This window comes from Rhincodon typus, chromosome 2 (assembly GCF_021869965.1).
Source record: "Rhincodon typus isolate 14 chromosome 2, sRhiTyp1.1, whole genome shotgun sequence".
NCBI classification, from domain to species: Eukaryota; Metazoa; Chordata; class Chondrichthyes; order Orectolobiformes; family Rhincodontidae; genus Rhincodon; species Rhincodon typus.
In genome coordinates, this window is record NC_063333.1 from 1814945 (window position 1) to 1829467 (window position 14523).

Here is a 14523-nt window from a genome sequence, read left to right on the forward strand (position 1 = left end):
ACTCTATCTATACCTCTGATCATTTTGTACACCTCTATCAAGTCACCTCTCATCCTTCGTCGTTCTAAAGAGAAAAGTCCTAGCTCTCTCAAACTTTCCTCGTAAGACCTTCCCTCCATTCCAGGCAACAATCCTCGTAAATCTCCTCTGCAACTTTTCCAACGCTTCCACATCTTTCCTGTAATGAGGTGACCAGAACTGGACACAATACTCCAGATGTGGCTGAACCAGGCTTTTGTATAGCTGGAGCATAACTTCACGGCTCTTGAACTCAATCCCTCTATTAATGAAAGCTAACACACCATACGCCTTCTTAACAACTCTATCCACCTGGGTGGCAGCTTTCAGGGAACTGTGAACATGAACCCCAAGATCCCTCTGCTCCTCCACACGGCCAAGAATCTTTCTGTTAACCCTGTATTCTGCTTTCAAATTTGTCCTTCCAAAATGAATCACCTCACACTTTTCAGGGTTAAACTCCATCTGCCACTTCTCAGCCCAGCTCTGCATCCTATCAATGTCCCTTTGTAACCTAGAACAGCCCTCTGCACTGTCCACAACGCGACCCACCTTCGTATCATCCGTGAACTTGCTAATCCACCCTTCCACTCCTTCATCCAAATCATTTACAAAAATCACAAATAGGAGAGGACCCAGAACAGATCCTTGTGGTACACCACTCGTAACTGAGCACCCTGTTGAATATTTTCCGTCCGCTACCGCCCTTTGTCTTCTAAGGGTCAGCCAATTCTGAATCCAATCTGCCACATTTCCCCCCATCCCATGCCTCCTTACCTTCTGCATGAGCCTACCATGGGGAACCTTATCAAACGCCTTAAATCCATGTATACCACATCCACTGCTCTACCTTCATCCATGTGTTTGGTCACCTCTTCAAAGAATTCAGTAAGGTTTGTGAGGTATGATCTGCCCCTCACAAATCCATGCTGACTATCACGAATCAAACTGTGCCTATCCAAGTGATCATAAATCCTATCTCTCAGAACACTTTCCAATAATTTGCCCACCACTGACATAAGACTAACTGGCCTGTAATTTCCGGGGCTATCCCTGCTGTTCCCTGTTTTGAACAAGGGAATGACGTTTACCTCTCTCCATCTTCTGGCACTATACCTGTGGACAGTGAGGACGAAAAAATCATCGCCAAAGCCCCTGCAATCTCTTCCCTCGCTTCCCATAGAATCCTTGGATAAATCCCATCAGGCCCAGGGGACTTATCTATCTTCAACTTCCTCAAAATTCCTAGCACATCTTCCTTACTAACATCGACCTCCTCTAGCCTATCAGCCTCTTTCACACTGTCCTCCTCTACAACTAGGTCCCTCTCAGTTGTGAATACCGAAGAAAAGTATTCATCTCTTTAGGCTCCATGCACAAATTCCCTTTACAATCCTTGATCGGCCCTACCCTTTCTCTGGTCATTCTCTTATTCCTCACGTACGTGTAAAAAGCCTTGGAGTTTTCCTTGATCCTATCTGCCAAGGTTTTCTCATGCCCCCTTATAGCTCTCCTGAGACCTTTTTTCAGCTCCTTCCCTGGATAACTTGTATCCCTCTAGAGCCTTTTCCGTTCCTTGTTTCTTAAACCTTACATAAGCATCCTTCTTCCTCTTAACCAGTTATTCAACCTCTCTTGAGAACCAAGGCTCCCTCACTCGACCGCATCTTCCCTGCCTGCTAGGGACAAACATATCGAGCACACGCAGTATGCATTCCTTAAACAATCTCCACATTTCAATAGTGCTCTTCCCTGACAGCATCTGTTCCCACTTTGTTACCCAGTTCTTGTCTAACAGAATTGTAATTACCCTTCCCCCAATTATAATCCTTACCCTGCTGTATGTACCTATCCTTTTCCATGACTATTGTAAAAGTAACAGAGTTATGATCGCTACCGCCAAAATGCTCTCCTACCAACAGGTCTAACACTTGGCCCGGTTCATTGCCAAGCACCAAATGCAAAGTGGCCTCTCCTTATGTTGGTCTATCTACATACTGTGTCAGGAATCCTTCCTGAATGCACTGGACAAAATCTGCTCCATCTAATCTATTACAACTAAAATGTTTCCAATCAATATTTGGAAAGTTGAAGTCACCCATGACTACAACCCTGTAACTTCTGCACCTTTCCAGTACCTGCCTCCCAATCCGCTCCTCCACTTCTCTGCAACTATTAGGGGGGTCTGTTAAAAAAACCCCAACAAAGTGACTGCTCCTTTCTTGTTCTGGACCTCAACCCTAACTGACTTTGTAGACATATCATTCTCGAACTTCCTTTCAGTAGCTGCTATACTCGCCCTGACTAGCAATGCCACTCCCTGGCCTCTTTTTCCACCTTCCCTATTTCTTTTAAAGCATCTAAATCCCAGAACTTCCAACAACCAATCCTCTCCCTGAGTTACCCAAGTTTCTGTAATGGCCACAACATCGTAGTTCCATGCTCCATGACACATACTCTAAGTTCATCCGCCTTATTTCTGATACTTCTAGCATTGAAGTATACACACTTCAAACCATCCCTGTGTCCACAATTACGCTCCATCGGCCGCATTTCTTTGTAAACAACGTCACTCTCTGTTGTGTCTGCTGGAAGGCTGAATACCTCATGCTCTGAATTACAAACCCGGTTCCCACCCCCTACCAATCTAGTTTAAACTATCCCATATAGCTCCAGCAAACCTCCCTCCCAGGATATTTGTGCCCTTCCGGTTCAGGTGCAACCTGTCCTTACTGTGCAGGTCCCACCTTCCCCAGAATGTGCTCCAATTATCCACATAATGGAAGCCCTCCCTCCTACACCAGCCCTGTAGCCATGTGTTTAGCTGCACTCTCTCCCTATTTCTTACCTCGTTATCACGTGGCACCGGTAGTAATCCAGAGATAACCACTCTGTTTGTCCTGGACTTCAGCTTCCAGCCTAACTCCCTTGACTTGTTTCTCACATTCTCTGTCCTTTTTCTACCTATGTCATTGGTACTGATGTGTACCATGACTGCTGGTTGCTCACCCTCCCCCTTAAGGATCTTGAAGACACGATCCGAGACATCACGGATCCTGGCACCCGGGAGGCAACATACCATCCGTTCATCTTGTTCGTGTCCACAGAACCGCCTGTCTGTGCCTCTTACTATCGAATCCTCCACTACAATTGCTCTCCTATTCTTCCCCCTTCCCTTCTGTGCCACAGGGACAGGCTCAGTGCCAGAGACCTGTCCACTATGGCCTTCCCCTGGTAGGTCGTCCCCCCCAGCAGTATCCAGAACGGTATACTTATTATTGAGGGGAACAGCCACAGGGGATCCCTGCACTGTCTGCCTATTCCCTTTCCCCTTCCTGACAGTCACCCAGCTACCTTTCTCCTGTACCTTGGGTGTGACCACCTCCTTATAACTCCTCTCTATCACCGCGTCAGCCTCCCGAATGATCCGGAGTTCATCCAGCTCCAGTTCCCTAATGCGGTTTTTGAGGAGCCGGAGTTGGGTGCACTTCTCGCAGGTGAAGTCATAGGGGAACACCAGCAGTGACCCTTACCTCCCACATCCTGCAAGAGGAGCATGCAACTGCCCTAGCTTCCATTCCCTCTACTCGAGATTTCCAGAAGAATTAAAAAAAAGCCTTACCTTACCAACTCTCCACACAGTCTTTTTTTTTTGGTTAGAGGAGGAGGATGGGTGGGAGGCTTTACATGTGCAGTGTTTCGGGTTTAGCCAATGCCCGAATATATCAGTTCCTTCCTGGCTCACGTTCTCTCCACACACCCGCCGCTGAAAACATGAGGGCCGCTTGCTGCACGAGGTAAGTTTTTATACTGGAGAAAAAAAACGACCTTACCTTCCCGTCGGCACTCACACACAGGAAGTACAGAACCAGTGAATCCCCAGGCCCATGGCTCTAGTTCAGACATGGCAGTCACAGAGTTACAGTGGCAGATGCCCATAACCAATACCCCAGAGCCCGTTACAGATAGACCAGAGACTGTTTAAGAGACTCCGGCCAATTTTCAAGCTGTGACTGGAGGAGCAACAGAGGAAGAACGAGGAACGTGGAAGATGAATGCCATTGCAGTAAAATCTTATATTCAGTGTTTCAGGATGGCGACAGAAGATGGCGACACTTTGTAACACACAACGAAACACTATTCACTGCATTTTTTATATACATGTCACAATAAATCAAAATCTAATCTTATCTAACATTTAAGAATTATATGGAAGTATTTAGATTCTCTGCACCTTTCTGGAACTGTAAGACAATATTCTGCATTCTGTTCCATTACCCTGATGTAAGGTATGATTTGTCTGATTAGCACGCAAAACAATACTTTTCACTGTGTCTCAACACCTGACACTAATAAATAGATAAACTTGCAATGCCAAGGCATACAAGCTCTGGAATTAGGATTACAGTAGGTGTTAGTTTTTGACCAGCATGGATACATTGGCCTGTACTGTAATTCATAGAATCCCTACAGTGTGGAAACAGGCCCTTCGGCCCAACAAGTCCACACTGACCCTCAGAGGATCCCACCCAGACTCATCCCCCCATAACACACCTAATCTACACATCCCTGAACACTACGGGCAATTTAGCATGGCCAATCCACCTAACCTGCACATCTTTGGACTGTGGGAGGAAACCGGAGCACCCGGAGGAAACCCACGCAGATACAGGGAGAATGTGTAAACTCCACACAGTTGTCCAAGGGTGGAATCGAACCCTCTGTGAGGCAGCAGTGCTAACCACTGAGCCCACTGTGTCGCCATAGAGAGATCTCTATGACTCTAATAGGTGGCTTCAATTAATGTATCGGCTGAGGTTACCTATGGCCTGGTGACTTACCTGGATATGAAAACAGCTGGTGTAAGAATTCAGAGCAACAGAATGACAAACATTATGGTCACCTCTCGGACAAATCTAGATCCAATTATTCTGGTAGAATTATGGTGACGTTACCTCTCTTGGAATGCGAGTTTTGCAGCAACATTGGGATTATGTGGTTACAGCAACATTGCAAATCCTCCTAACCACCATTTCCAACCATCGATGACTGTCCCTCAGTTCACACACATGTAAGGAGTTAAGAACAGAAATAGGGTTGTCAATCCTTTGAGCCTTCTCTGCCATTCAATAAGATAATGGCTAACGCAGTTTGTGGTTTTGCTTATTGTGCAAAGCTTCACTAGACTGATTCCCGGATGGCAGGACTGACATATTAAGAAAGACTGGGTCACCTGGGCTTGTATTTGCTGGAATTTAGGACAATGGAGGGGAGATCTCCTAAAGATATACAAAATCTTGATTGGACTGAACAGGCTACATGCAGGAAGAATGTTCCCAATGTTGGGAAAGTCCAGAACTAGGGGTTAGCCATTCAGGACTGAGATGAGGAAGAATTTCTTCACTCAGAGTTGTAAACCTGTGGAATTCTCTCCCATAGGAAGCTGTTGGGGCAAGTTCATTAGATATATTCAAGAGGGAGCTGGACATGGACCTTGCAGTGATAGGGATTTAGGGGTACGGAGAGAAAGCGAGAATGGGATACTGAGATTGTGTGATCAGCCATGATCATATTGAATGGTGATGCAGGCTCGAAGGGCCGAATGGCCTACTCCTGCACCTACTTTCTATTCTGCATAACAACACAGAGAATGAGGTTCTTGTTGACTTAGTTGTCATACAGCATAAAAACAGACCCTTTGGCCCCATTCATCCATGCTGACCAGGTTTCCTAAACTGAATGCGTCCCGCTTTCCTGTGTTTGGCCCATATCCCTCTAAACCCATCCATGTACCTGTCCAAATGCCTTTTAATTGTACCAGCCTCCACAACTTCCTCGGGCAGCTCGTTCCATACCCACACCACCCTCTGTGTGAAAAAGTTACCCCTCAGATCCCTTTAAATCTTTTCCCTCTTACCTTAAAATCTATATCTTCTAGTTTTGGACTACCCCACCACCACCCACCATCACCCCCCGCCCCCATCCTGGGGAAAACATCTTGGCTAATCACCTTATCTATGCCGCTCAGGATTTTACAAAGCTCTATAAGGTCACCCCTCATTCTCTTATGCTCCGGGGAAATAAAAAGTCCCAGCCTATCCATCTGCTCCTTATAACGCAAACCCTCCAGTCTCAGTAACGTCATTGTAAATCTATTTTGCACCCTTTCCAGTTTAATAATGTTTCCTATGGCCGTGACCAGAATTGTCCATAGAATTCCAAATACGGCCTTACCAATGTCTTGTACAGCTGTAACATGATGTCCTAATTCCTATACTGAATGCACTGACTGATGAAGGCAAGTGTGCCAAGCATCTTCTTCACCACCCTGTCTACCTGTGACGCCACTTTCAAAGAACAATGTACCTGCACCCGTAGGTCTCTCTGTTTCACAACACTCAAGGCCCTATCATTAACTGTATAAGTCCTGTCCTGATTTGTCGTACCAAAATGCAACACCTCACATTTATCTAAATTAAACTCCATCTGCCATGCCTTGGCCCACAGACCCAATTGATCAAAATCATCTTTCACTGTCCACTACACCACCTACTTTGGTGTCAACTACAAACTTACTAACCATGCCACCTGTATTCTCATCTAAATAGTTCATATAAATGATGACCAAGTAGATCCAGCACCAATCCTATCGCACACTGCTGGTCACAGGCCTCCAGTCTGAACAACAACCCTCTACCACCACCAAATCTCCTACCGGCAAGCCAATTTGTATCCATTTGGCAAGCTCTCCCTAAATCCCATGTGATCTAACCTTTCTAAACAGCCTACCGTGCAGAATCCTGTCGTAGACCTTGCTAAAATCCACGTAGACAACGTCTACCACTTTGCCTTCATCTATCTTCTTGATCACCTCTTCAAAAGACCTCAATCAAGTTTGTGAGACAAAATTTCCCATGCACAAAGCCATGTTGACTATCCCTAATCAGTCCTTGGGTTTCCAAATGCATGGAAATCCTGTCCCTCAGAACCACCCTAACAACTTACCCACCACTGACATCAGGCTCACCGGCCTGAAGTTCCCTGGCTTTTCCTTCCATCCTTTCTTAAATAACAACACATTGGGGAGGCGATGGCCTAGTGGAATTATCACTGGACTGTTAATCCTAGGGACCCAACTAATGTAATGGGGACCTGGGGTTCGAATCCCTCCATGGCAGATGGTGGAATTTGATTTCAATAAATATCTAGAATTAAAGACTCTAATCATGACCAGGAATCCATAGTCAACTGTCGGAAAAACCCATCTGGTTCACTAATGCTCTGTAGGGAAGGAAACTGCCATCCTTACCTGGTCTGGCCTACATGTGACTCCAGACCCACAGCAATGTGGTTAACTCTTAACTGCCCTTTGGGGAATTAGGCATGGGCAATAAATGCTGTCTAGCCAGCAACTTTCACATCCCGTAACTGAAAAAAGAAAAACAAAAGCTACCCTCCAATCTTCCGGCACCTCACCTGTGGCTGTTGATGATGCAAATATCTCAGCTGGGGACCCTGCAATTTCTTCCCTAGCTTTCCAAAATGTCCTGGGAAACACTTGATCAGTCCCTGTCTTGAAGTTTAGTTACAAGACTGTAACACATTTATACTGCTACAATATCATAGACTTATACACATTACAGTTCTGTACTCCTCAACGGGGAATAACACATGGACCAGAATGAAGCCCCAGCAACATCGACTGGTATATACTGGTTTTGATCTGGTCGGATCTATTTTCATGCTGGAGTTGACCACAATAGCAGTCGTTCTGTTGGTCTGAAATCTGGCACCAGCAGTTTTCATGACTTTCAGGCAGACTCATTACTTCTCAGCTGAACCTCTTACTGTCTCTCTGCGTCATTCATTTCAGAGTTATGTTCATCATTGCATTTGTCATTTTTGTAAATTTCTTAGACTGCTCCTGCTCTACACCAACCTCAATTCTTCTTTCTGATCATAGGGACAAGCTCTAAATAATAACAATCCATGTTCATTGCTGCTTTTCACGTTAGTTCTGAACAAAGAACTGAGATATCACAGACAAGTGACCACTCACGTTTCCTTTGCATTGAAGGGGAAGGTGCCAAAAGGTTAGAATATTACCTGCAGCCAGGTAAGAAAATAAAAAAAAAATCTTTATTGTGCCTTGGCGGACAGGGGCAAATAAGGGAAAAACCTGAACACAGCACTCAGCTGGGGTTGAGGGGGAAGTCTGCTAGGGGAGAGACAGTGGGAAGATCCCCAGCTCCTTTGCATCATGCTCAGACATGGACTCTAAGCAGAATAAAACTCTCCAGGAGAAAGATAAACACAGAAACTAAGACCAGCAGGCAGGCAGAGAGAGAGAGAAAATAACACACACACAAAATAATACTGCTGGAAATTACAGAGTGATTGACTACACTGATTTCATTACAAAAGTGATTTGTGAACTGCCTTAATCACACAAAGGTAGCATCCAAGTTTAGCAGGTAATAAGATGGGCAAATGGCCTTTGTTTCAAAAGGAATGGAGTATAAAAATCAGGAGGCCTTGCTAAAACAATGCAGGGCAATGGTCAAACCACAGCTGGAATACAGGTAGTTCTGCTATAATGCGTGTCTTGTTAACGCAAATTGGCTGCAACGCAATTGATGAATAATGAAGTCTATAGAGTGTGGAGCTGGAGGAACACAGCAGGTCAGGCAGCAGAGAAGCAGGAGAGTCCTGATGAAGGGTCCGAACCCGAAATGTCAACTTTGCTGCTCCTCTGATACTGCCTGGCCGGTTGTGTTCCTCTAGCTCCACACTGTATTGACACTGACTGCAGCATCTGCAATTCTTGCTACCTCCTAGCTGAAGAATAGCAGACACTGTTTGGATAATGCAAACTTTCTGCTGTCCTTTCTATAGCGATTTCCCTATAAATCAATTTTCTATAGTGAGGTCACACAAGAACGCAACTATCGTGTTTAGGAGAACAACCTGTACGGTGAACAGTTTTGGGCCCCTTATCTAAGGGATGGTATACTGGCATTGGAGGCATTCAAAGAAGATTCACTTGGCTGATCCTGGGTAGGGGCGGACTCTCGTATGAGGAGAGGTTCAGTAGGTTGAGCCTGTACGTATTGGAATGTTATTCCCATTCTTCACAGATAACATGATATGGGAGGCACAGTAAGGAAGCTCCAGTGTTTGGCCAGAATCCTTTGGAACAAACAAAGGAAAGAACGTTTTTATTGAAGGGAAACAATGCAAGTGTCATATACAAGAACAGTCCGTCTCTCCACAAGGCTCACTCCCCCACCAGCGTGGTCACTTCCTGCACATGCTCCCTGACCACACGGTCCAAAACAGCATACACGTCACCACATGCTTTTGCTGCTGCGTCCACCACTTTCTCCAGGTGGTCCTCATGCAGCCGCGAGTTCATTTCCAGCAAAGCAATCTGCTGCGACTTGGGGAGCAGGGCCAGGGCCACCTGGGGACCCCCAGCCGACTCTTCGATGTAGCTGAGGTCCACTAAAGGGGTGTCCTCGATAAAGCCTGTGGAGCAGGCACACACGTAGTCCCGCATGGGGATTCCTGCGTCGATCACAGCCAGTGTCGCCGCATTGACACAGGCGCAATAGTTGCCACCATCTGCCTGCAAGATCTGTGGAGGGGAGAACAAAGCAGGAAGTGAGCACAGATCTCAAATTTTCACTGTTGGCAATTAGAGGGGCGCTTATCTCGCAACTCCAGAGGTTGAATACCATCATATTATTGAATGTGCAATTAACCAGAATGGGAAGAGACCATTGAACTCTCTATGACATAGGAACAGGAGGAGGCCATTCAGCCCTCCAGCCTGTTCTGCCATTCAGTTAGATCTCAGCTAATCTGTACCTCAACTTAAACCATTGTTATTTAAAATCCTGTAATAATCTTACACTCAAATAAACAGAAAAGGCAGCGATGAACAATGGCGGATGTTTAAGAAAATAGTTCATGACTCACAACATAGATATATCTCAGTGAGAATGGAGGATTCCAGGAAGGAGATATGCCAACCATGGTTCACGAGGGAAGTTGCAGGTATTATCAAATTGCAAGAAAAAAACAATATGGCAAAAATTACTGGTGAGCCAGAGGATTGGTAAAAGTTTTCAAAGCCAACAACAGAGATGGAAAAAATACTTTTTAGGGAGCAAGTAATAGCAAAACAGATATTAAGAGCTTCTTCAAATTTATAAAAGAAAGAGAAAGCCAAGGTGAACATTGGCCCCTTCAAGGCTGTGGAAACAATAATGGGGAACAAGGAAATGGCACAGGAGGTGAATAAATACTTTGCATCATTCGTCACAAAAGAAGACACTGATAGCATCCCAAAATTCCTATATATTCAAAAGGAGGAACGGAAATAGATAACAGAAACTATCACCAGAGAAAAAGTGCCTGGGAAACTAATAGGGTTAAAGACTGATATGTCCCTTGGACAACCTAGGATAATGAAGGGAGTAGCTACAGAGATAGTGGATCCACTGGTAATAATCTTCAAGGAATCCTTAGATTCTAGAAATGTTGGAAATGGGGTCCTTTCAAAATGGTGTTCTCTTATATTCCCGTGTACTATGAGATCTCATCTAACTGTATAACTATAGGAGTAACTATAGGGGCAGAAATTATACCATTCGGCCCATCAAGTCTGCTCCGCCATTCAATCATGGCTGATCCTCAACCCCATTCTTCCGCTTTCTCCCCATAACCCTTGATAATTAAGAATCTATCTATCTCAGTCTTAAATGTACTCAATGACCTGACCTCCACAGCTTTCTGTGGCAGTGAATTCCATAGATTCACCACTCTCTGGCTGAAGAAGTTTCTCCTTATCTCCGTTCTAAAAGGTCTTCCCTTTACTCTAAGGCTGTGCCCGTGGGTCCCAGACTGTCCTACCAATGGAAGCATCTTCCAAACATCCACTTTGTCCAGGCCATTCAGTATTCTGAAAGTTTCAATTAGATCCCCCCTCATCCTTCTAAACTCCAATGAGTACAGTCCCAGAGTCCTCAAACGTTCCTCATATGTTAAGCTTTCCATTCTTGGGACCATTCTCGTGAATCTCCTCTGAACCCGCTCCAGAGCCAGTACATCCTTCCTGAGATATGGGGCCCAAAATACGAGCATAAATAAATTATTTATCAGGCATCACACTGATTATGAGCGCAGAATTTTGGGAATAAATGTTTGTTTGTACAAAAAATAAAAACTATCTTTCAAATGGAGTTAGGCAGAGGGCCTACTGCCGTCGTGGCTGTAACTGCCTGTACTCAATGGCAAAGAGGATTTTGACGGGGAATTGATACAGCAGAGATGACCAGCCCTTCAAAAGAGGTACATCAACAAGGGGTTGGTGAGGAGACAGTCCAGGGAAACAATCGCTATCTTCTTGGGAGAAGACCAGTATCGCCTACTTCAGTCCAAGGGAAGATCAAAGACTGAAATCACCAAAAACTGCACGCCGTCAAGGTCAAACATGCACCACTCCAAAACTGCTGCCTGTGCTCCTCCATTCTACAGAATGGCTTCAGAATCGGAAAAATGTTTTCATCTATCACAGTTGTATATTTTCTTTGTCTAAATAACAAATGCATAATTTCTAAACTGCTGCTTTTTAAGAAACTCATACTATTGGGAATTTGCCACAAGCATATTTAAAGGATTTAGATTATGGGAAGTGAATGTACTGTTGCCAAGTTTGCAGATGACTCAAAAATAGGTGGGAAGGCAAGTGGTCAGGATGACACACACAGCCTGCTGAAAGATATAGATAGGTTAAGTAGGACCAGTTGGTAAAACCTTGGCAGATGGAATATAATCTGTGGAAATGCAATATGCACTTTGGCAGGAAGCGAAGAACTGAATATTATTTAAATGGAAAAAGACTGCGGAAAGCTGGTGATGGGTTTGGGAGGCCTCATCCATGAATCACAAAAGCTCGCATCCAAGTTCAGCAGATAATAGGGAAGGCAAATAGAATGTTGGCTCTTATTTCAAAGAGAATGGAATATAAAAGTAGAGAGGTTTTACTGAAATTATACAAGGCACTAGTCAGACTACAGCTGGAATATTGTGAACAGTTCTGGGCCCTTTATCAAAGAACAGAATAACTGGCATTGCAGGCAGTCCAGAGAAGGTTCATTTGGCTGATACCAGGTATATAGGGACTGTCTAATCAGGAGGTTGAGTTTATTGGGTCTGTACTTATTAGACTAGAAAAGAATGAGAGGTGACCTTATTGAAATGCAAGATTCTTAGGGGGCTTGACTGGGTAGATGTAAGGATATTAGAGATAACAAGGTGTAGAGCTGGATGAACACAGCAGGCCAAGCAGCATCAGAGGAGCAGGAAGGCTGATGTTTCGGGTCTAGACCCTTCTTCAGAAATGGGGGAGGGGAAGGGGGTTCTGAAATAAATAGGGAGAGAGGGGGAGGTGGATAGAAGATGGATAGAGGAGAAGATAGGTGGAGAGGAGACAGACAGGTCAAAGAGGCTGGGATGGAGCCAGTAGAGGTGAGTGTAGGAGGGGAGGTAGGGAGGAGATAGGTCAGTCCAGGGAGGACGGACAGGTCAAGGGGGCGGGATGAGGTTAGTAGGTAGAGATGGGGGTGGGGCTTGAGGTGGGAGGAGGGGATAGGTGGGTGGAAGGACAGGTTAGGGAGGCGGGGACGAGCTGGACTGGTTTTGGGATGCGGTAGGGGGAGGGGAGATTTTGAAGCCTGTGAAATCCACATTGATACCGTTGGGCTGCAGGGTTCCCAAGCAGAATATGAGTTGCTGTTCCTGCAACCTTCGGGTAGCATCGTTGTGGCACTGCAGGAGGCCCAGGATGGACATGTCGTCTGAGGAATGGGAGGGGGAGTTGAAATGGTTTGCGACTGGGAGGTGCGGACATTCCCCACTTATGTGAGAGTCTATGACCAGAGGGCATTATTTCAGAATACAGAATTACCTATTGAAGACAGATGAAGGGGAATTTCTCCTCCCATAGGGGAGTGGATCTATGGAATTCTTTGCCACAGAAGGCTGTTGAGTGGAAAAGGCAGGAGAGTGGAGTTGAGGATCAGATCAGCCAGTGATCTCATTGAATGGCAGAGAAGGCTCCGACAGCTTCAACTCCTACATCTCATGTTTCTCTACCATACTTTCAAAATTCAAATTCACCCACAGCATTCCCATCTTTCAGTGAGACAGCTCCAGATTTCCACTCTCATTTATGTGAGGAAGGACTTCCTGACATCACTTTTAATGACGTTCCTAAATTTTTAGTGCTCTGTCCCAGTGTTCCAGAAACTCCGACGAGAGGAAAGAACTTCTGTTCATCTGGGGTGAGGCAGAGCATCAAACGAAAGAAGCTAAGTAAAGGGGAACTGGGATGGGAGAGGGGACTCAGGTTCAGAGCCTGACTCAGGGAGAAGGGCCAAGCAAGCCAGTGAAGATCAGATCTAGAGGCCAGGGTAAGGCTCAGACCACAATACCTGCACGTAAATATCAATTTGGGATCGCGGGTAAAGCTGTGTCAAAATGGCAGCTTCGAATGTCTGTTTCAGGTGCAGGGTCATCTCTGACGACTTGCGGTCTCCATGGGGTCTCCGCTTACGCTCGCCTGTGCTGAAGGTCGCCATGCTGTACTGGCAGTTCACCATTGCTTTGTCATGTAGGGCTTTACTGCGAGCACCACGAACCTGAAACACAGGGTACTGTGATCACTATCACCCACAACACAGACACAGGCAGCAACAAAAGGAACAGTGTAGGGGGAGCTTTACACTGTATCTAACCCCGTGCTGTCCCTGTCCCTGGGGGTGTTTGTTGGGGGGACAGTGTAGAGACAGCATTACTCTGTATCTAACCCCATGCTGTCGCTGTCCCTGTCCCTGGGAGCATTTGATGGGGGACAGTGTAGAGAGAGCTTTACTCTGTATCTAACCCCGTGCTGTCCCTGTCCCTGGGAGTGTTTGATTGGGGGACAGTGTAGAGACAGCATTACTCTGTATCTAACCCCATGCTGTCCATATCCCTGGTAGTGTTTGATGGGGGGGACAGTGTAGAGGGAGCTTTACTCATTATCTAACCCCGTGCTGTCCCTGTCCCTGGTAGTGTTTGATGGGGGACAGTGTAGAGGGAGCATGACTCTGTATCTAACCCCATGCTGTCCATGTCCCTGGGAGTGTTTGATGGGGACGGTGTAGAGGGAGCATTACTCTGTATCTAACCCCAGGCTGTCCATGTCCCTGGGAGTGTTTGATGGGGACAGTGTAGAGGGAGCATTACTCTGTATCTAACCCCATGCTGCCATGTCCCTGGGAGTGTTTGATGGGGACAGTGTAGAGGGAGCATTACTCTGTATCTAACCCCATGCTGTCCATGTCCCTGGGAGTGTTTGATGGGGGGACAGTGTAGAGGGAGCATTACTCTGTATCTAACCCCATGCTGTCCATGTCCCTGGGAGTGTTTGATGGGGACAGTGTAGAGGGAGCATTA

The 14523-nt window shown here is 45.8% G+C and overlaps 1 protein-coding gene across 1 annotated transcript in view; it reads right to left on the bottom strand.

The window, feature by feature from the left end:
- Positions 1-9194: 9194 nt before the first annotated feature.
- The window catches only part of exosc4 (exosome component 4), a 5795-nt gene continuing 466 nt past the window's right edge, over positions 9195-14523 (bottom strand). Inside the window, exons 2-3 of the mRNA XM_020525262.2 lie at positions 13518-13724; positions 9195-9655 (exon numbers count right to left, since the gene is read on the bottom strand). Coding sequence (XP_020380851.2) covers positions 9296-9655; positions 13518-13724 — 567 coding nt within the window. The 3' untranslated portion in view covers positions 9195-9295. The remainder of the gene's footprint in view (positions 9656-13517; positions 13725-14523) is intronic.